The sequence below is a fragment of the Salminus brasiliensis genome, chromosome 1 (assembly GCF_030463535.1).
Source record: "Salminus brasiliensis chromosome 1, fSalBra1.hap2, whole genome shotgun sequence".
In the NCBI taxonomy this organism is placed as follows: domain Eukaryota; kingdom Metazoa; phylum Chordata; class Actinopteri; order Characiformes; family Bryconidae; genus Salminus; species Salminus brasiliensis.
The window spans coordinates 48,733,225-48,757,164 of NC_132878.1; the positions used below are offsets into that span (position 1 = coordinate 48,733,225).

Here is a 23,940-nt window from a genome sequence, read left to right on the forward strand (position 1 = left end):
CCAACAGAAGTGCTGTAAATTACTTAGAACTCTTATAACGGTGTGAATTGTAGTCTTAAGAGCCTTGGAGTTCTTTCCGAAATATAAATCGGCATTGGATAAGCATCATATAGCTTAGCTCATCTTTAACACTTTGTGGTTTGAGACTAATTTTACTCACGCAGTTTGCATGATGGCATACAAGCTTGGGTGACTTATTAGCTACATAATATACATACCTCTGCTCTGAACTTCCAGAGCTAAACATTCAGACCCCAGGCACGTTGATCATGCAAGTTTAACATTAGGATGAATATGCGCCTTCATTGTATTTATTACGGAAGTATAAAAACCTGGCTCAGATTTGAAACCTGCTAGATGGTGCAGTTCAGCACTAATGTCCTGATGCTGAATGTGCAGCGCTGAGCCGTCGGGGCTGTGCAGCATCCCTGCTGAGAGAGTGCGAGTCGCTGGGTGAATGCAGAATTCTATTCTCCCTGGGGATTGCTGCAGCACACTCTAGCGTGGGGCCAGGCTAAGGTCACATGGCCTCTGCTGGCTACTGTTTCGTAACCCAGATCCTACAGTCGGCCGGCTGCTTTGAAGACCCAAGCACTGCCGGTCCGGGTTAGCGCTGTGGTTGCAACACCCTTGAGCCCTTCCTTGCCTCCCTGTGGTCACCACCTTAATAGGCACACACCGTTCACCAGACTACGGCAAACCATAACAGCAGTCCACACACACTGCTACATCGAGAACTCCACTGCTGAGATATTCCGTGCGAGGAGGCTAAACTTTGATGTCCGCAACCATAATTGAAACCAATGTTTCTTTTGTGCTCTTAAATTTGTTTTGGAACCAAGGAACAGGCTGGTTACAACAAATGGATGGCTTTCAGTCAGCTGCAATGAAGTTAGCGTCCCTTTCTCTGCATTTTCTGCGCTGTGGTCCTTTTTTTTTTTTTTTTTTTTTTTTTTTTTTTCCCCTCTCCCCTCTACTTTTCTTTTCCTGCCTCAGACCTTGGCCTCACTGACTGATGGTCTGAAGGGCTGGAAAGAATGTGGTGATGTGGGTTTTCTCTTCTCTCCACCCCCCCATGAGATATAATATGGAAAGTGGCTTGCCGGCTTCATCGCTGTGGCAAGCTGAGTTGCAACCCTGAATGGAATTTAGACACACACACACATTCACGCTCCTGAGCGGATAGAGGATAGAGGCCTCAGTGCCAAGTGGCTGACATTCACTCAAAAGGCAGAGAACGAGAGTGAAAGTTGGGAAGGCCAGAAGCGGAGGGGTTAAAGCAGCTTAACCGGGAGCATGACTCATCATGCACTGATTGCCATGTTTGGTACCGAAGCTCCGTTTCACCTCCATGTGGACTTAATTACCTCAGGAAAGGCAGGAGAGCAGGACACATCTCTGGAATTCGAGGAGACGTTAAAATGGAGACGTTTAAAAGTGTGAACTCATTGTTTCCAGTCATTCCTCACATAGTGTTCTCTTGTCATTGTTACTTCTGTCTTTTTCAATGTACTTTTTTGTTTGGAGCTTCATTGGCATGAACGTGCCTGGATGTATTTTTAGTATTAGAAGTATTTTCATCCTAAAAATACATGTTTTAATGATCCCTTGAGTGCAGAATGCTGGACTGCTTAGCATTCCAGAGGTGCGCCATAACCCGTTGATACCTCAGCTGGGTTTCTACCTTGAATCTCAGTGTATGCCGTGCTGTGCCGTGCATCTGTGATGAGCCGTCCTCAAAAGATGGAGAAGTTTATTAAGCCCTCTTCAGTAAACAAACTTTTTAAATGGCAGTACAGTACACCTCGCGATACAGGGGTTACGATTCAGGGTATTAAGATCGGAACAGTGGGCTCTAAAGACGGAGTACAACACAACACTACATCCGCCACGAGTCTTTGCATGTAAGCTATTCATTAAAAATGAGTCTTGTGCTTATGAGAACCCATACAGTGCTGCAAAACATAGTACTGTGATACTTTTGATATATGATTATTTTCTTATACCCCTACCTAGCATGTTTCACGCCTGAAACTGTCTGGAAATGGACATACAGAAAAGCCCTCTGTTTTATTTATAATCATAAATGAAAGTAAACCATTATACATAGCAGTTCCTTGGTGTTGAAATAATAAGCATGTGCCTATGGTTACAGTGATTGGGGAAACAAATGGCAGTAGTAGATCGTACGCTCCCTTTAAAAGCCATGTGTTTTGGCTTCTGAATAACACAGGCCAGTTTTCCTTTTATGGTGGGTTTGAGAATAATTTGATGAGCTCTGCTTTGATTGGCATGTTTACAGCACAGTCCACATAGCACAGCTTTTGTTTTTAGCACTGTAACAAGATCATTATACGTATTCCAGATTACAGTGCTGCTGTTGCGTCCTGCTAGCTGAGGAGATGGTTAAGCCATTAGGTAAAGCAATTAGGTAATACAGGTAGAGTTAATGTTAAGTCTAGCACTGATAGCTGCTCGCTTCCCTGGATTTGGCTTCCTCGCGTACTGCTTCTGCAGTCCCCTTCCATGGTCTGTAAAGCACACGTACACGTACGTGTATTTTCCAATATGTCGGGGGTGTGTATACCTAACAGTGTAGATTGGTTGTATATGTACTGTATTTGTTTAAACTAACTGGCATATAATAGCATCTTGGTTTATGCATTTTACTGGTATACTTTGTGTGTGTGTGTGTGTGTGTGTGTGTGTGTGTGTGTGTGTGTGTAATATATATATATATATATATATTAGTGCTGACATCCAGTGAGTGGTATTGTGGCTAAGACACCAGCAAAGCTTCAGCTAGGAAAGACAAGATATACAAAGCATGAAGTGTGTGTTTATATCCGTACCATTTTATGTATATTTTGGGGGTTTATGCTGTGGTCATCCGCTCATGATGGTGTGTCAACTCGAGACGAGTGGCTTCCTTTGCCTTGAGGACCGTGTGTGTATAGACCATCCTGTGGTCAGATGTTTTGTCTCTCGCATGCAGAGAATATATATATATATATATATATATATATATATATATATATATATATATATATATATATATATATATTTAAAAAAAACGTTGCTTTGACCACTGCTTGTACATAAATATGCAGCTTGCAGCTTGAATAATAAGTGCTACTTCTCAGTTGTTTATGTGGCTGCATTCTTCACATAATGTACCGTTTGCAGAAATAGCCCAGCAACATCAGTCAGAGCGCTCTGGTTTTTCTTTAGAGTCAGATCGTCATCATTTCACATGGCTGTATCGCTCCCCCAGCCCCCACACACACCTCCCTCCCCTTCAGTGGGACCTCATCTTTGTCCCTGACTTTTTTTTTTTTTTTTTTTTTTTTTTTTTTTTTTTTTTTGTGGTCCCCTGGCTGAACATTTTCAGCCTGATATTAAAAGATTTAGGGATTATGGTCTCAGCGTTAGTGAGCAGTAGATCCAGCTTGTGCCTGTTGAAAGCTGCTGATAAATTGACGGATGGAACCCAAAAGACAGTCTATAATTTATTTATTTATATATTTTTTTCCCTTTTCTTTTAAAACATTCAGTTTTTCTTTCTCCGGGTCTGGCCCTACCAGCTGAAGGTCACTGAACAAGTGACTGTACCTTCTGATACCATGATACTAAACCATCGTAATTCCACATTTAGCTAGGCTTCCTCATAATGATGGAAGTTTTCTACTGTTTGCTGTTCATTTCAATTTGATATTTGGGCCTGGCGAGACAATCGATATGTTTTCCCAGGATTATCTACAGTGTTGATGCGAGTACTGCAAAAGTGAGCTGTAAATTTCTTGTAAAGTCTAAGTTCACATATTTTCCATGTTGTAGAAAGCAAGGCATTGTCCATCTCAAATACAAAATGTTCTAGTTCTATAGAGGTCTAATGGTTTATTAATGTAGTAATCTATTGTTTTACCATTTAAAGGGAATAACATGTACATATTATGTAATATTTTGCAGTGTGTGCAGATTTAAATCTTCCAACATGAAGAGGATCACCTGAAGCATCACTGTTGCGTTAATTGACAATCCCTAATGATGTCCGAGCACTAAGCTTTGTCAAAGCCTCAGTTTACCAGTACTAATGATAAATGACCTATTTCTGTCCTTTTTTTTCGTCCTTCTTTTTTTGAAAAGGTTACCCAATCTCCCTCAACACTAGGAGGATGAAGACTAGCGCATGTCTTCTCCAACATACACCCTAGCTTCGATAAAACTGCTAACAGACGCCCGACCAACATCACACTGGGAGTGATGGAGGCAGGAAGTCCAATCAGCCCACACCTGAACGAGCAAAGCCAATTGTGCGCTCTCGGGCTTTGAACCAGCGGTCCTCTGCTCTTAGTGAAAGCACCTTAATCCTCTGGACCACATGGAGCCCCCTAAATTTGATTGATTAATGGCCAGAGGGTTCTTTTGCATTGTGGGATCCAGCGTTCTTTTGAGTTTTATTAAAAGAGCGGAATTTGGCAGCTTTTTTAAAATCATTTTGTGGATGCAAGACTCTTGTACGTGTCTCTTTGAGATTTGTCCCTTATTTGTCCACTGTAGAGCCTTTACTTCATGACCTGGACTCGTCTAGCTGGTCTAGCTACATTCACAAGTGTTGTGAACCCAAACTGCATCTGCCAGTTGCTTTTGTTCTCAACCTGTTGTAGCAACAGCATGTTGCTAGCAAACACAAGTTTCCCATGGTTAAAGGCTTCCTTGATCTATTTGAAACTTTAAGTCACTGCTGCCCCGAACCACCGACACCGGGTACTGGGGCCACGGTGTTGCTCCATGGTGCTGAAACTTGCAATTTTCTCTCCTCGTGATATGCAAGGCTCAGTGCCTCGAATAAGTAGCATCTGGTTGCTGCTTTGGGACTTGGCTCTTCAGTTCATTTTAGCTGACTGCCCAGACCACTAAATTATACAGTGGTCCAAACCAGAACGGAGGGAGAGCTAGCTTGGCCTCCGCGGTTCTGAATGTTTTGGCCTGGCCCGGCCCGAATCCGTCTGGGAACAGCGCTCCCTTCCCTTGTCTTGCTAATCCTGTGAATCCACTGGCCCATGTCTCTCCACGGAAGGATTGCTGGAGCCAGGTCACCATAGAGACCAGATCAACAAAAGCCTTGGACGTAAGGTGAGCTGCAGAGAGACAGAAGACTCCCTGCGTTTGAGGGGGCCCTCTGTTTGGGTCCTGTTTTTGTTTAGTGTTGCTATTCCGTTTTGTGGCTCTTTAGTCCTCTTTCAAGGGTAACCTTTCCTCCTGCAGTGTTCCTCTCCATGGTTACTGAAGAATAGCCTCCACTGACCAAAGCGTAGATTGGACAAGGCTTCTCACATGTAGTTACATCACCATGTCCTATATTGATGGAAGTTACTTGGCCTTTTGAAAATAGCTCTGGGACGGAGGTCAGAGGTTTCTCGCTCCATGCCCTCCACTTTCATCGTTTGAGCACTGTGGTGGTTTGCTTATTTTACCGGTGATTTAGGAACTCGACAGGCCCGCAATCTAGTCAGCTCCTTGTCAGATTTGTCAAATTCTCGAAGTCGCGACTCAGGCGAAGGCTGGATATTTGAGGTGGCTGACCTTTGAAATCTTTACGCTGCATGAATTCCATTACATCTCTAACCTTTTGCTGGAATGTCCACTTTATAGGAAAACTTGCACATTGCACAGTGTTTGAAATCAGCCTGTGCTGTTGTCATGCCATTCAAGTGCTATATTTGTGATATTCACTTTGTTGCTTCTGAGTCAACATTAGCGGAAGGGAGAGAAATCCTAACTTTTTTTTCCCCCCTTAAATTCAACATGGATTCAACTTTAGCTGGCTTGCCTTCAGCAGGCGGTGGCTGAACCCATTGACTGTTACACTGCCCCAGTTGGGGGAACGGATGAGATGTGGTGACAGGCGGAGGAGTGATCCTGAGACACCCCCTCCCCCCAAAAATAAAGTGAGCTCATGACGCCTTTTGGTCAGCAGGTTTATTCTGGGGCGAGGGGACATTCTTTAGGGGACTGCCCAGGCTTCCAGATTTAGCCCTGAAGGGTGGGGCTCAACTGGGGAGCTTGGAGACTCGTCCAGGAGCTTGACAGAGCTCGCAGAGAGCCTTAGAGACACGGAAGACGGCAACTCGGGAAGAGGACGAGAGCAGACCGTCTCCTCACAGGTGGAGCTTTGGAACACGCAGCAATGACGCGTGATGTGTAAGTTGACGGTGAGAGGGGGGATCAGCTGCTCTGTTAGACGTCCAGAGGTCGCGGTTTTGACGCTCCTGTAGGCACTTTCCTGCAAACCGAGCTCGGCTACACATGACTTTTGTCGGTTTGGTTCATTTTCGGTTCAGTGCAATACGGGTTAGATTCGAGTCCTGTCCTGTGTTGTGCCGGAGTGGGCTTTCAGCTGTGTGACCAATCAAAAAATATCTTTATTGGACTTCATAGTTTTACAAGCTGCATTTATAGGTTACATAAAGAGCTATGCTGGGATGAATCCAACCCAAGAGAAAGACTGTTTCTATTAGGTATCCCTCATCTTCAGTCCCTCCAGGTTAAATTAATCAATGTGGTCTAATTGATTTTGTGGTTTACATATTTTAAATTGAGTATTTATTTATTTATTTATTTATTTATTTTTGGTATGCTGACTGTGTTTAGTGCCTGTGTAGAAACTGTGCACCTCTATAATTCAGCACTGCAAAATGAACCCATAGTACAAACAGATGGAATCAAGTGATAAGGCTGCTTACTTGAGGTTTCTGCGATGCCCAGGGTTGCAGTTATTGAAAGATTATTTTGAATAAATGAATCTGTGACCTTTGAACATCAAGGTTTCAAAGAATGGCAAAAATGTGACTTGGAGGGTGGTCTTTTATTTATTTATATATATATATATATATATATATATATATATATATATATATATATATATATATATATATATATATATATATATATATATATATATATGAGCTGCCTTTTGTTCCAGTGCAACATTGTCATGGTTGTTGACGCGTAGTTTGCTAAAGGAATGAAGGTATGGAAACGATGAATGCCTGGTGCTGTCCGTCTCCCCTTTCGCCACCTTTCTGTGATCCATGTGGATCAGGTCACTCTTAAACCCTTGGTCAATTTCTACTTTAAGCCCTGTGAAAGCTAAGCTGTTGGCCTGTTTGCTTTTGACTGACAGCCTAATGTTGCTTAAAAAAAAATCTCTGGGGTGTCTCTAGAAGGACTCTGGAATTTGTGGCTAATCGAGACAGTACATGGCCGCCTTACAGCTCAGTGGTGCTATAACGTTGACGTATCTGGACATTAGTCTGCACGCATGTTTGGTACAAGTTATGTTTCATGTTGAATGGTTGCGTTTTGATGCTCATTTGCTTTTCTGGGAGAACAAATTAGGACCGTTCATAGTAGATATTTATGAGTAAAACATCTGTTTTAGATACGAATTCTTGTTGAATGAGGTGAGTGGCCTAGCTCGTAGTTGAAGCGTGCGCATACACATGCATGTTTTAGAGTCATGTGTGCACATTCGGTGCTCCTTGGGAGTAAAAGTACTCTAAAATATCAGCCCAACCTTTTACCTTAGTTTATACTTTTAAAACTTTTTGGATGACCTTCTGCCTTTTTCACTCGTAACAGTGCATCTCTGAAGTGAACCCTTAAGGATTGGAAACAGTGTTTGTCTGTAATGTTTACAGTGCTCTAAACACACAGGGAAAAGTTGACTCTGCGATTTCAGATACATTTCCAAGAAGTTGGAGCTTACCGACACTGACTGAATCATACCGAGCGCTGAGCAGTTTGCATTAGGCAACAGTTTCCTCTGGAAGTGATTTTGAAGAAGTCATCTGTATTGAGCTTTGATGCTGAATAGTAACGTAAGTTAAAGTTCATGGCGCTTTGCAGTTTTGACAAATGTATGTTAGGGATCATGCGCATAGAACTATTGAACAGGGCAGTATTCAGTGAGTGGCCTAGCTCGTAGTTTAGGCCTACTAGGCCATGGCACCAGTGTAACAGGTTCATAGGATTTTTTTAACTAGAAGACATGCGGGCAGACCTGCCACTGAGGCATGTCTGGTTCTATGTACTGGTTTCATTTGGATACCAGGTTAGTGATTACATCATCTCTGTTGCTTTCCAGTGAAATGAGCTATTTACTGAATGCCATTGAAGGCATTGTTCCCGCATGCTTGTGGTTTTTGCTTTAGGTCAGCATGAATCAGAATTGCAGGGGAATTTTCTTCTTTAATAAGATGAGGTTCTGAGTGAAACAGGATATTCAGGTGGCCAATGATTGTGTGGTGAGGGCAAGATGATTTTGTCCATCAAGACTGTGTAATTGGACTGTGGAAAAGTGGGCATTCCAAAGCGATCAAGGACTCCAACCTGAATGCTAGACACTAATCTACAGTCCGTAGTGGAGAACGACGCACCTCCTGCAACACCGCTTTCTACCACATTGGAGGAAGCGTTCTTGGTCAAAATACTGGTCGTACAGGAGGAGAAAGAGAAGGGAAAACATGTGGTGGTGATGTTTGTGGTGGATATAATTTTTCTCCTCCTGTTTGTGCAGAGACCACCTGGAGCAATGCACCTCCAGAGTGGCTGTTGGATGTAGTTCTCTTGGATATAGTCCTATGCTATAAGTCAGGGATGGGTAATTCTGGTCCTGCTCAAACTCACCCGAGCAGGGTAATCAGCAAACTGTGCTGGATACAAGCCCCCATTTGTGTTATGAATGTGGAAAACTAGTCAGGTTTCATTCATTTTATCAAATATGTAAATGATAATTGTTTGCTAAATGTTGTAGATAAGGTCTGTGAATATTGGGCACAAATTGTGTAATATGTTCGCAGCTGCTTTTAGTTCTTTTGCCTCATCACCATATACTGTTTATGCATGTTTACCACTTACTCGAGTGGTTTCTTAGATGTGTGAAAGGATTTTTAGAACAAGTGTTCAAAGCCTGTACAATGCTGCCGTCCCTGGTAACCTAGTATCGTAGTTTGTAAATTAATTCCATTGAGAATTTCAATTACATTTACAGTGAAAATATTTTAGCACTAATGTTCTTATAAAGCTTGGGACATCGGGAAAGGATGTAGGCCTTTATTTATTCATTATTTGCTAAAGTTTTTATGTCGTCATTGGAGAGGGGATTGTTCAGAGCGACAGAGAGAACTCTAATGTAATGTAATGTAGATTTGAACACTGAACCAGTTGGCTCGACATGGCCTTTTGGCCCTGGACACAGTGCTTTACATCTTGGCCGCTGAAAATGCAAATCCTGTGGCTTTTCTCATTATTGCTCTTTCAGGCCCCGGTTGGGTCAGAACTACCTGCATCCAATCTGATTTTGTGGCAATTCATCAACTGTAACCATCGAATGTGATTGTGCACACACTCACGGCACACCTTCATTTGGCCACAAGATTTGATGGTCTGAGCGGTCAGTGGCGTACCCTTGCTCAGAGCACTTTACTGTAAGCAGTGGTGTAAATATCCCTCTGAGGAGCAATGCATCTGTTCCATGTGGCAGCTATCCATTACCAGAGTCTCTGCCAGTTAAAGCTCTAGTGTAATTCTCTGTACGGAGTTGATTCCACAGCCTGTTTCCCTCTTCGCCTCTCTCTTTTTCTCTCTGTCTGTCTGTCTGTCTGTCTGTCTGCACAGCGCGTCTGTATCTCACTCCCATCCTGCTGGCTATGATAAACCGGTATACTTGCGACATTAAGCGACTGAGCAGCGGCGCCTGGCTCCAGCAGTCATTGTGACTTACAAAGCTGATTTGGTTAGGGCTAAATTTAGTATCCTCTAGAGTTGTGTGCATGAGAGCATGGGATGCGGATACACTTCTGGGATAGAAATGTGTGTGCCCGACTCTGATGCTGCAGTGGATCACTGTTGCCACTCACTAAACAGCTTGCTGTAATCCATGCAAGTCTCCCGGGCATGATAGCTGAGGGTTTGTGTTACATACGGTTGAACATCATCTCTTTGCCTTGTGATTAGGAGGTTAAAAAGAAAAGCGGTTGCATGTTTTTCTTCTCCTATGCCACACAATTTCAGATAAAGGCAGATTTTCTTTGTCTGAAGGCGTGGCCAGGATGAAAGGATATCTTCAGTTTTCTATTGCAAAACTACTAATGACCTGTGGTTCAACCTAGGAGTTATGAGGTGGTGCTGATGATGCTCCATTTTTGCTAAGTGTTCGGTTCAAGGGAGGACGTCATGTCCACTAGCTTCATTTAGATCCTCTTAGCAGCTGGGGATGTAGGGCCATCTCAGAGAGTGATATTGATTTCTCTGAAATGTTTAGCACTGTAAGGGACATGACCTTTCCCATGTGAGATTAGATGAGGTCATCTCTCTTGTCTGACAGTGATCTAATTCTTTGTCTTTTCTTAGGAAAAGGTAAAAGGAAAAGGCAGAGTTCTGACTAAGGTTGAGTTAAATTTAGTCAAAGTCAGCGTGTCATTAAAGGAGCATATACTGTTATAACTACACCCATGAGCGATTGGTTATAATAATAATAATAATAATAATAATAATAATAATAATGTAATGTAGATCCCCCTTGTGGTGCCAAAACAGCTCTGACCCATTAAGGCCTTTTATGGGATGGGACCAGTTAGGCTATCCTTGGGCCTTGGGTGCCCATTATCCCATCACCGGTTCTCCAGTTGTCCTTTTTTGGTGCACATTTGGTAGGGACTGACCACTGCATATCGCAGATGCCCAAGATCTGCCTGCTGTTTTGGAGATGTTCTGACAGTCATCTAGCCATCAGAGTTTGGCCATTATTGAAATGGATCAGGTCTTTAAGCTTGCCCATTTTTCCTGCATGCAACTCAAGGACTCGACTCACTGACTGATCCTACTCAACCCTACTTGGTGTTATTACTTCACCTGTCTGTGGTTTTAATGTGATGGCTAGTTTGCAGGTATGCAGAAATGTGGGGTAAAGGGTACAGTCTCTATTACAATTCTTATGAAAGTCTTGGATCAGCCCAGTTTTTGACCGATAAATGTATTTGGACAGCTGTGTGCTAGTAAGTGTAGCCCTGTCTGGAGTCACAGTCCAGCAGTCAGTGTCTGTTTCTGTCTGTCGGTCTCTGTCCACTCACATTCTTCTTTCCAAATATGGCAGGGCATTGTGGAGCTGATCTGTGGAATCTAGTACAGTTGCTTCACAGTGTAGTGTTGGAGGCTTTGTGGTTGTTGGACACAAGCAAGACACTGACTGATGGGTTCTTCGTTTGAATCCCAAGGGCGTGTTTTGAACTGAGCAGCCAACACAAGCAGTACCCATTACCCAGTGAGTTATTAATAGGAAACATATCTGTTCTGGACTTCACATTGTTTTAAAAAGAGGCTTTTGATCCATGGACAAACATTTTATAAAGTCGTTACATCCCAGCAAAGGCATTGGGTATTGGATCGTCATCAAGATTTTCCACGAAGCAATTATTTGCCAATGCTGATCTGATATAAGTGGAGGGGCATCTAATCTGCTACTGTAACAAAAATAACCCCCATCCCGAGAGTCCAGATTTGTAGGTGTTGTTGCCATCCACCCATGCACCATGTGTGCCGCTAATACTTTGCTCCAGGTCTCGCTCACTCACATGCTCCCCCTGACCTACTGTTACTGCCTACTCACGGGCACCCGTCGCTGCAGGTGGCTTTCACGGCTTCCGGCAGGTCTGTATTCTACATGCATGCAAGCTCTTCAGTGCTTTCTCGTTCTTCTAGACTTGAGTATCATTCTTGATGACCCCATATTAATAAACAGAGCCCTATAATTCGTAAATAAAATGAATCCCTCTTAGAGCTGTGATTTGGACCGGGTCATACCTAGGGCTGCCCCCATCAGCCATTCCGTTTTACGCAGCGCCTAGTATTAATGCCAGTGTTTATAGCCTGGATCCTTTTAGAGTGTCTGCTTTATTGCGAAGAAGCGTCTGCAGAGTGAACTCCTTCTATAGCCTGACAAACCCCTTGTCCCACAGCTGACCTGTCACTCATGCCCATCTGTTCCTGTGGAGATTGAACAGGCCAATTTCAGGCAACGGGAACTGGAAAAGCTCCTAACTGCCACCCACCACACTGCATGAACCCAGAGTGCATCTGTCACATATATAATGTTCTGTAAACATGAATTTGTAGGTCTTCTGCAGGTCCTGTGGGGAAAGAAAGGCCCACCCCTAAGTTTTCCCCTAAACCTTTGGTGCCACTGATTTCTCTTGGATGCACACCCTCTGTCATGACAAATGGTCCTTGTATTAGGTCATCTTGAGGCTTGCATGTTTCCATTATGGTGTCTCTAGAGGTCAAAAGTCTGTTGCGTTGAGTGAGGGATGATGACACTGGTTGTTGAGGAAGCGGGCTGAGGGTGGGTGATTATATCCAGTATTACCCTTTTTTGGTAAACTGGTGGTGGGAGTGCTATGCAGATATGGACCAGTAGCTTCAGCTAATGTTAATTGGCAATTAGAATGAGGAAAAATATGATTTCAGTGATTTTGAGTGTGATGTGACTTGTTGGTGGCAGACGGGCTGGTTTAAGTACTTCTAAACTGCTGATCTCTTGGGAATTTCAGCACAATGGTCTACAACCGAAGTTAGAATGGTGCAATAAAGAAATATAGAGTGGCAGTCCTTTTTAGATGCCTTTTTTTTTTTTGAGCGAGAACAACAGTCTGAGCTGACTAAAAGACTACAGTAACTCTCAGAACCACTCTGTATTATTGTGGTGAGCAGAATAGCTTCTCAGAATACACAAGCCCTCCAACCTCGATGCTGACTGGCTACACGTCTCTCAGCCAACAACAGAAAGCTGAGGCTGCAGTGGGCACAGGCTCACCAAAGGTGGACAGTTGAGGACTAGGAAAACACTGAGTCTGATCTGATGAAGCTGTGTTTCTGATGAGGCACACAGATGGTTGAGGTCAGAATTTGGTACCAACAGCATGATTCCATGCCCTCAACATTGTATCAGCAGTTCTCCAATGGCTGCTTCCAGCATTACAGTGAAAAGCCCCAGCTGCAAGCTTCTATGCCGGTCAGGATACAGCAGTATGCTACAATATGTTGTGATGCAACACGAGAGGCACTCCTGCAGGTGGGTCATACTGCCTATCCGTCATTAGGTCATGCAGTCATATTGCCTAACCTTAGCTGACTGTGGGGACTTGCTTTTAGTTGAGACCTGCAGGTTTTTACAATCGCAGGTGCCTCAATTTTTTCAAATCCATGCATTTTCACCACCCCACTACCCAACCCCACCCCCCCTCAGGGACATCATGCCATCTCGAAAGCCCTGCTCGGAGTACTGCCTGGCTCCGGCTGTATCGAAACAAAGAGAGCACATAGCTGGTGAAGAGATTTCTCTTTTCAGAACAGAGCAGCGGAGGAGACTGGGGAGAGCGCGGGTGGGAGAGAAAAAGAGCGAAGGAGGAGAGAGCATTGGAAGAAAGGAAGGAAGGAAGGAAGGACTGTGTGTGTGTGTGTGTGTGTGTGTGTGTGTGTGTGTGTGTGTGTGTGTGTGTGTGAGGGAGAGAGAGCGAGCGAGAGAGATTAAAAACATGCTCAGTTGAGCAGTAATAACACAGTGTAGCGATTTCATCTTCCCTGAACGTGATCTTCCTCAACAACTGTGAGCGCTCAAATGCCTGTTGCCAGGTTACCGTCCGACACTGTGAAAAGCGGGATTGTGTACGCGAGCGGCATGGGGAAGCGCCATTGACTCGCGCCCGTCTCTAAATAATGAATCACCGATGCGTTCAGAGCCGGGCAAAGGCGATGAATAGGCGAGCGTGATCGGGATCGAATCCGCAGCGTCCGAGGAGTCGCCCTGGGGGGTTTCTGGTGAAAGGGGGGTGGTTTGGCCATGCAGCTCCAGTCTGCGACACACTGCAAGTTGTCTGGCTTCATCCTGGGCGAAAGATGCTCGGCATCTTCAAAAATGGAAGCGCACCGGTACGTAGGCGCTGGGTTTCCGTGGGCTTCCGTCTGGCCGGGGGTTGCGTGGATCAAAGCAATCTGTTGCATATTTGGAAGGGGAGAGCATCTGGCTCATTGCATTCTTAATGCTGCTCGAACGCTCAGGCTCCAGTGTTGCATAATGTGCTGGTGAAAAGAAAAGGGTGGGTAGAAAGAAAAAAAAAAAAAAAGAACTAAAATCCTCATGTCCGTATGATACAGGGCTGGAGGAGGAATGGCATCGCTGCTGCTAACCCTGGTTTGATTGTAGCTGTAGATTTGTTTAATAGTGCCGCCGCGCTGTCATAAATGTGGTTTATGGAGGATGAGCTCGCTAATGGAAGTGGGGCTGATGTCTTCAGTAAGATTCTTATTGCATTTTCTCTAATAGCTCCCCGTGGCGTGATTGTAATTGGCCTTCGAACCATTAGGCGAGCTATAAACGTTTGTGTACTGCGGAATTCTGTCATCAAACATTGATCAAGATTTGAGCAATTTAACCGCGCTACTCTGCAGACCCAACTGGAATCTTGCTTTACTGGCCGGAAATCGAACAAAGAAATGACCCTAACCTTCTTTTATTGTTGGGTTTTCCTCGTTCTCTCCTTATTTAAAGGGCTGCGACCTGAAGTGGGCAGATAAGCAGCTTTCATCCAGCAGCAGCAACAGTGCTGCCAGTCGCAGCCATGATTAACAGCAAACACTTAAGGTTTTCCCCAAGGGAGCCTCCAGTAACGAGCGTAAAAAGTGATGGATGTCTACGCGATGGGCGTGAAAGCGTGCGTCCATGTGCCCGTATGCCAGGGTGAGACGAAGAAGGGGGAAGAGTGTGTGTGAATGGGTGCCTAGTGGAGGCTTCGGTAAAAAGCGCCTGCTCAGGGAGAACTGGTCTCAGTCAGCACTCACCTGCCACTTTCTCATTGCCCTGCCACTCTGTAAAGGCAAATTGAGCTGACTTCCACAAACAAGGTAGCATTGTCAAACCCTTCGCAACCTCTGTGTTTGCCTCAGGCCTTGTCCTCTGCTGCCGGTTTCACTGGCCAACTTGGCACCGAATGAGGACACACTTTTTTTCTTTTTTTTTTCTTTTTTTTTTTAAGTGTGTGAAGGACCATAGTGTTTGTATTTTTTATTTATTTATTTTTTTTTAGGTTTTTGTGACCTCCAGTACTGCTGATCCTGTTGAGCGAAACCTGTCAGACTAGACTTTTTAATGACTGGTTTACTGCTCTGACTTTTTCGTGAGAATCGTGTGTTCCTGTCCCCCACCGATGTCTGATGAGACTGCAGGCTGGTGGTGTACGAGTTATCCACATGGCAAGCAATCCAATATTGTACCCTTCCAATACTATCTTCCAAAAATTTCTCGGTCCCCTCTGCTGCAAGCTAAACAGCCCGTTTTGAATGCATTACCATAGTGAGCTCACAAAAACCAGCACCTTTTTACTTTCCTCATATTCAGCCTACAGCAGTTTAGCCCCACCCAAATTCTCCAGGTCACTTATGTTAGCATTAGCTGTCTGAGATGATGGTAGACACGTCACATGCTGTGATTATCTGCTTTCAGCACTTCAAACCCAGGCCTAATTCTTTTAACTGCTTGGAACTGCACGGTTCAGTTCTTTCCTAACCGGCTCCTTCTTGCGGCTACGTTTTACACCAGTGCTCGTTTATAATAACTTTATCTAGCAACCTGAACGGCAGTTTTTTGGGAGTTTTTCGTGGTTGTTTAATTTGCATTCTGCATACTTTATAAGTCTACAGCATTCTAGCTCCAGTCAGGAGAACAGGAGGTGTTTGGGAAGGGTCTCACGGCTGTTTGCTGCTAATTTGAGGGAGCTTTTGCTGTGGTGATGATGCTTGTCAAGTGGTCCACTCCTCTAGTCTGTAAGCCTGTACACTGTAACAGTGTGTTTCCTAATGAACCCAGGAAAAGTGTGTGTGCAATGGCAGCAGCAGTAGCTAGCGGCAGGTGGGAAGGCAAGGTGCTTCTCTCAAGGGGATTGTGGTTGCCATGCTACTGTCCTAGGTCAGGCTAATTACTGTCAGTTGTAAGAGAGGGACCTGTTGATCACAGTCGGGAAGCTCTCTAATGTGCTCTTGCACACATACTGTGTTTCCTGTGCATTAGTTTATATTGTCCTCTTAAAAAAGAAAAAGTGCAGTTTCCACACAACCATTAACCTAATTCCTGTTTTAGGCCGTTTATATGAATCAATCATTCTTTCTTCATTCTTGCACCGGGATTGTCTGTTCTGCAGAGGGAAGTAAATCTACATTTTTGCAATGAAAACATTGGTGTCATGTTTGAGTGTATGCCAGAAACTATATTAGCAACTATATTAGCCCCCCCCCCCCTCTATTGCCTTCTTGCTTGGCTTTCCTCTCCCCTTGTGTTCTCATTGGCTGGAGCACGACACCGCACTCACGGTCAGTCATAACCTGGTAGTCCCACTTTTCAGCCAGCAGGTCCAGGTATTTAACATGGTAGATTTTTTCATGAGTCGATAATTGAGCCCCGAGCGAAAACAGATTTACCTCCAAGCTGATGTTTTGTTTTTTGTTTTTTTTTCCTTTTCATCGACTTCCATAACCTGTCAGCGGAAAATCAGGGCTAACGTCTTGTATTGTGAGCTCTGCATAAGAGGATCTTTATCATATATCAGCAATGTAGATAAACCATGGCAGTAATTGGACATTTTACCTCTGCCTAAACAAAATGATAAATTATGTGCTGAATATGCTGACGTCAGTGATGCTCCAAAATCTATTCTACAGCTCCTGAACTGCAAATTTACCAAAATAGATGATAAAGCAATGAAGCACTAACATTCTACAGACGTTTCAATAAAGTAGGGTAAGATCTCCTGGTAGATTTAACCAAATTGAGGCCTTTGGAAACATGCTAATAGCTTTCCGTTATAGTGGGCTAATTGATGCATTCTTTGAAAAGTTGAATGTCAGATTTTATTCAAGCAGGGTCATGTTAAAAGAGTAAAGTTGCGTAGAATCATGCGTTACTATTAAAATGTCAGTTCAAAAGGAGAAAGAACACACTTCATTGGCCATTGATGAATGGAAACTGTCAGAGTAGAACTGACCCAGGTTGAGCACCTGGGTCAGCACTTGGAGGACATCTGTAGGAACGCTGTTGAATCTGTGTTATTTGGACCCGGTACAGGTTAGTGGATGCAGTGGGCATGAAGGATGTAGTGATGCACACATTAACCCACACTACTAGCAGTAAGTACTGGTACTAACTTTTTTTTTTAAGCTTCTAGTATATAACTAAAGTAGCTTGTAATATCTCCAAACAGTCAGTGCCTGAGCTTTTGGTGGTGCTCATAATTCTGTTTGTGTTTGGCCATGTTCCTTTTAAGAGACTGACTTGTGCCCTTGCCGTTAGCAGAAAGCGACCAGATCTTGCAAAGGGCAAAGTGTCACTACAACTGTTTTTGCAGCAACGATGCATTGCATTGTCCTGCAAAGCATGGCATGAATGAATGTGCTCTACTTCTACCAGATCACCACTTGTGTGCATGTGTGTGTGTGTGTGTGTGTGTGACTCATGGTCTATGAGTGGAGTGTATTTTTGAGCCCTGTTTGCTGTTGCCGTGGAGGAGGTGATAAATTGGCAGTGCAGGGGACCCTCCAGCTCTCCTGTGGCATCGTCCTCTGTCGTATTAATTACTGCAAAATAACATGCTGACGGAGTGGCCGTGAGTGATATGTAGTACAGTGGTTGGTGTGGCGCAACAGATAAAACCACTAGCTGCCAGTGAGCTATTACACCATGTGGGAGACCAGGGTTCGATTCCCAGTCTGGGTGACCGTGTGCTGCGCTACACCAATAAGAGTCCCTGGGCAAGACTCCTAACACTACATTGGCCCACTTGTGTAATACAAGTCACCTTGTAAGTCGCTCTGGATAAGAGCGTCAACTAAATGCAGTAAAAGTAAATGTAGCCTATAGACGTCCTCATCAACATGATCATCAATCACAAAGTATGATAAATATCATGCGGCCCTATAGACGTTCTGTGGTAAACTGACCTTACCCCTCTTCCCCATGGGAAATAATCTCATTGGTCTACTACTTTATGCTCACTGCACTTCATTTATAGATTATAGCATCTATTTGTGTTTATTTATTTTTTGTCATCAATATATACACTATCCCAGCTGAGGCCGAGATTATCTCAAGTAGCACGTGTGCCAGGGTCACGTCTACATCCACGGTACGTGTTGGAGGTGTGGGAGGTGGACGGAAGACGAGGAGAAGGGTGATTGGCTTTTTCTTTTGTCCTCACACAATATCTTTCTCCCGGTATTACGGAGGAGCCACGCACAAAACCCGCCCACGTACACAGTGTTGCTAAGGTGATTGCTGTAATTCCTCAGCCTATAAAAAGACCAGAGGAGAGCGAAGACTCGCCAGTGAAGGCTTGTGACTTATGAGGATGCCTCTCGTGGCCTTCAAGTCGCAGGCGAATGCTTGGCATTGTCCAACTGTTACTAGCATAATCATGCTGTAAGGCTAATTCCAGCACTGTGCTGTAGCACATTGGTGTGATGTTCAGTGTATTTGTGAGGCCTGCCGAATTAGGCGCCACCTCTCCCACCTTCCAGATGAGCAGCGCATGATGTCTCTGCAGTCTTATCAAAGCCTTAAAGCTAAGCTAATGCAATATTCACACATTCCAATCTCTGTCCTTCTCCCTCCCAAGAGTGCCTGCACATTAAAATGCCTGTTTAATGGCTGTAATGGATTCACAGAATAGGGAACCCCGTTCAGAAGGTACTTGCTGTGTAAAGAATAAGTGGGATGAACTCTGCAAAAACTCCTTTGCCTTCAGAACAACCTTTAGTTCCTAATAGCATGGATTTTCTAATCTCTTAGATTTCTTCGAGTCGGTGACTGGGAAGGCCACCCTGAACTCATTGTCATGCTCATGAAACCATTCTGAGTGGGTGTCAGATTTGTGACCTGGTGCATTATCGAACTGAAGTAGCCATTAGAGGATGAATCATTTGTGACCATAAAGGGATGTGCATGGTCAGCGTTATTATTAATGGCCCAAAGTGAGCCAAGAAAACACTGTCCGCATATCACCACCTCCACCAGTCCAGGCTCCTGAGACAAGGCAGGCTAGTATTCATTCTGAGTGCCCGCTGCAGCCTCAGCTTTCTGTGCTTGGCTGACACAAGTGTAGCTAGTGTCTATTATTGAAACTCAAACCAGCTTGTCTGGATAATTATTATATATTCTATTCTGGTGGTTAATGTAGGGTTGGGAGGGATTTCACTTTTTTCAGACCATTATACTGCAAATAATACGGTACTGTTGTGGGTGGTCTTGCCTTATTGTTCAGTTTGCTCGCAGGGAGACCAAGTGATGCTGCACAGCGTCAGGTAGGAGAGGCTAGTTACAATTAGCTTAGTTAGTTAGCAGCATACATTCAAGTCTTTCTGACTGAAAGCCCTCGTATAAACGTGTTGTTTTTAGAGCGCAACATCCCTAATCAGTAAGCACCCACAGCGCCCCCACCCTGTGGTTCTCCCAAATGTACATGGGGGACTACGCTTATTTGGACACATACTAGATGGACACCGAACAGAAATTTGACCCATCAGATACATCATCATTTGTGAAAAGTCAACAATATTAAATTATACTGCCCAGGCCTATGTAGGTTTAATGCATTGCATTGCGGTCACATGATTGGCTGATTACATAATTGCATATATGATAACCAATAAAGTGCTCTGGCAGTATATATTTTCACTGAGCCGTTGTGGATCGGCATGCATCTCACAGTGGGAGTCTGAGCCTATTTCAAGCTTCATGCAACACCTACACCAGTAGCCCAGACCCTCCCTGTGAGCAGTCATCCTTCTGCTAGAGCCATCTCCGTGTTACAGGAGTGTGGGTTTTAAAATAGCTCTCGTCTGCTTTCTCACGCTCCCAAAGGCTAGTGGAGTAGGTAAAAAAGCCCTGTTTAGTGTTCATTCAAAAGTCCCAAATCATTGCTGGGAGCACTTTCCAGAACGTCTCAGATGGAGGAAAGGCATGTTTAGACCCTCTGCCGGAGTTCCACTGCTTGTTAATCCTCTGCCTTACAGCAGCATTTTGACTTAACATTTTTCATAAGCCGAAATCTGTCCTGCAGAAGTCCTCCGATGATAATGAATGGTGGAGTTCGGCGTTCTCACTACGTGGTTGACGAGTTGCATTCCCACCCCCTTCTCGATTAGCTTAATTCTATCCAGTTTTAATGAACGTCTGGTTCCACTTTTCCCACGAACACATGCTTAACATGCAATTGTGTCAACCAGAGTAATGAGTAGAGAAATCCATAATTCATGATCAAAACAAATACTGCGTCTGTTTTTATCAAGATCTTGAGACTCAAAGGTGGATTTCTGATTTCTAGTTTTTGGTTTGTCACCTTTCTTTCTTTCTTTTTTATTTATATGAACAACCATGAAAGTAGCATGGTTTTATAGCTTCCAGTAATAATTTTCCAATTTAAATTTCCAAGTTTTTTTATGTAAGGGTATTTGAATTATTTTCAAGCTATGTAATATGAGTATGAATAAACATGGAAGCTAGGGCTGAACGATACAATAAAATTGTATAGAAAATTGTATAAATATTGTCACAATACACGATATTAATCACAATAGACATGATTGCAGACAAAGTGCATCAGTAGTGACAGAAAAAAAACTACCATCCAAGTAGTCCCATATTTAGTACAGTGATTTTTATTCAAAATGTGCTGCACATCATCCAGGTAAACCAGCCTGATTACACGGTTTGTGTAAAATAGTAAAAATTGTGTAAAATTGTGTAAAGTAGTCCCATATTTAGTACAGTGATTTTTATTCAAAATGTGCTGCACATCATCCAGGTAACCCAGCCTGATTACACGGTTTGTAATGAAACATTCAGCTGATCAGAATTATTTCAGCACTATGCTTAGATGAGTGTATTGGGCATCACAACAACAAATTGTATGACTATATGATAAAAGTGGGGCAGTGGTGGCTCAGCGGTTAGAGCGCTGGGATATCGATAACAGGGTTGTGGGTTTGATACCCGGGGCTCTGCAAGCTGCCACTGTTGGGCCCTTGAGCAAGGCCCTTTACCCTCTCTGCTCCCCGGGCGCTGGAGTTGGCTGCCCACCGCTCTGGGTGTGTGTACACTCACTGCCCATAACGTACGTGTGTGTGTGTGTGTGTGTGTGTGTGTGTGTGTGTGTGTGTGTGTGTGTGTGTGTGTGTGTGTGTGTGTGTGTTTTTTCACTACCAGATGGGTTAAATGCGGAGGACACATTACAGGTTACACTGTACAGTGACAAATACATGCACCTTTACCTTTAAATATTGTCCTATTGCCCAGCTCAAACAGAAGCTCTGAAAGTGCTTTAACACCAGCTTGGGGTACTCGTTTCATGTGTGAGTGAGTCACATGCTTTTTCACAATGTACAAATGTTCACTTTTGAATAGCCTTTCACCCACAGTAAGATGTTCACACATCGTATACTGTTCTTTGTACTTTACAGTTTTAGGGGCTAGTGCCGGTGCCTGATCACCCCCCCCCCCCCCCCCCCACCTCCTTCCCTCTCTGAAGTACATTATATTGGGCATAGTAAATCTGCTCATGCGCATGCAGGAGATGTGGGTGGTTTTGGCCATGTCCCTACTGGTCTCCAAACCCGCAAAGGACAGGATTGATGTGGCCTTCACGGCTTCCTGTCTCAGGCCCAGGTTCTCGCCGAAAACCCACATTGCCGTTCATGGAAATACCAACTCTTCCACAGAGCTGACTCACTCGCTTAAATGAGTGTTCTGTGTGGACCTTGCAAACATGGGTTTGCAGAAATGCTGAGTCAGGTCCCATTTCTTGCTCTTGTTTTCCACGTGGTCGTATGTTTTCACCAAAGTTTAGAAAGCAGCTTCGCTTGCGGTCAGAAAACACATCTCACAAAAATTTCGAATAGTTTCAGCCTGACCTCTCTTTGCTTTATCCTTCCAAGACTACAGTGGAAAATGGTGGAATGTTTTGAGCTGGCGCAGCAAATGTCTGTGTTGTGGTCCCACAGGCATCGCGGAATGCGAAGGAGTAAGGCGCTTCTGTTTTCAGGGCGTAAATGGAGAGTCTTTAGTGAATCACTAAATCTTGGACTTGGCATTCTTTGGTCATTTGCAAATATTTAGATAAGGTGACCGAAGAGATGAATGGAAACATTATTGATTCTGGAATTGCAGGAGTACACGCAACACCAAAAAGAACTTTTAACTGTAGCATTTAGACCAAGTTTCTTGGACCCATATAAAGACTAGGCCTGGATTAAAAAACATTTCCACTGGCAATTCAGTATTGACACAGCATTTTAATCTAAGAGTAGGCTTAATTCTTGTCTGGGACACATGCCCTATATATTATAGACACCATCTCAGGCAAAATTTCTTCTGAAAACTCTGATAGTAATTGAAAGTTCGTCACCCCTATGGAGATTATCCAAACTGGGTCTCTCCAATTAAACAATTGTATCTAGGGGTGCAACGGTATGGCTGACGATGCTAATATACATCTGTACAACAATATACAGCATTTATAAAAATGTAGAAACTGGGAATCCATCAACTAGGGTTAACATGGAGAAATGTAATATTTATTTTTATGTTTTATTCAAATTATTAGTAAATGCAGATTAGATATATTTGAAGTATCTGTGAAATGTAAGCATTTGTCCAGTGCCAGTACTGTCAGCAAAGGGTGCATAGTCGCACCTGAGGAGAAATACCTGTGTTTGTTTTTTTGCTTGAAGGGAAATGCAGGTGTTTCTGAGCATTGAAGTACGGAGCCTCGAACTGAAGGTCATCCCTTTTTCTTCTGCTGCCACTGTAGTCCTTGCTCTTGACCATTACTCAAGACATGAAATCATTTCTTTATTTTTCCATGAACAATTTGTGTAGCCTCATTGTTTTTTCACTCTATTTCACTTGGTCCACATTTACTTTTGCTTTCATTTTCTATTGAAACCTAATGTGTATGATAATATATGTATAAATGGCACAAATCAAAGTGATCCATTTCCTGTCTTTGCGATCACTTTGTGAATGTGAATTGAGATTTTTCCTAGCAGATTAGGCATTAAAGCATTGAAGCCGTCATTAAGGAAAGGGACATATGGTAAAGGTAAAGGTGCACGTATTTGTCACTATACAGTGTACAGCGAAATGTGTCCTCCGCATTTAACCCATCTGGTAGTGAACACACACTCACACACACTCACACGTGTTAGGGGCAGTGAGTACACACACACACCCAGAGCGGTGGGCAGCCAACTCCAGCGCCCGGGGAGCAGAGAGGGTAAAGGGCCTTGCTCAAGGGCCCAACAGTGGCAGCTTGCCGAGCCCGGGAATTGAACCCACAACCTTGTTATCAATATCCCGGCGCTCTAACCGCTGAGCCACCACTGCCCCTGAAAGCAATATGAAAGATATTGCTCAGGATATTAAAGATTTCACAATGTTATGCTCTTCCAATAGCATTTTGCCTGCATGCTATAGGAAAATGGCATGAGAGCCTTAATTTTGTTTCTGTATTTATTAATTAGATTCATTTCTGGTGTTAATTTCCCTTCCCTCTCGACTTTGCTCTCTGAAAGTCTGATTATCCAGTAGTGGAGATATTTTGTGAAATGGTGTAACACGTTTTTTTTTTTTTTCTTCCCCATCAAGACAAACCAGTGATCAACTTCTACTGTTACCACTATGGTTGGAGGTCCAGTAGCAGCAGCATTTATTCATTACACATAGCGTCAATGGAGCAGTCAAAGTAACTGGGAACCTAATGTACCACGTTTAATGTTAAGCAGTATGTTAGCATACTGAAAAAGGAATTTACTAGTCCCTGGGTGGACCTTGGACGGAGT

The 23,940-nt window shown here is 43.7% G+C and overlaps 1 protein-coding gene across 9 annotated transcripts in view; it reads left to right on the forward strand.

The window, feature by feature from the left end:
* Positions 1 to 23,940, forward strand: part of enah (ENAH actin regulator) — a 95,474-nt gene that overhangs the window by 16,771 nt on the left and 54,763 nt on the right. For 5 of the 9 annotated variants that reach the window (XM_072680917.1, XM_072680925.1, XM_072680968.1 and 2 more), the window contains exon 1: positions 13,569 to 13,989. The exons of 2 other annotated variants lie outside the window; for them this stretch is intronic. In XM_072680917.1, the coding sequence (XP_072537018.1) occupies positions 13,901 to 13,989 (89 nt within the window). In that variant the 5' untranslated portion in view covers positions 13,569 to 13,900. Of the gene's footprint in view, positions 1 to 6,124; positions 6,205 to 13,568; positions 13,990 to 14,283; positions 14,354 to 23,940 lie in introns of those variants that run through there. 2 more of the 9 variants (XM_072680934.1, XM_072680951.1) reach the window with 2 other exon arrangements.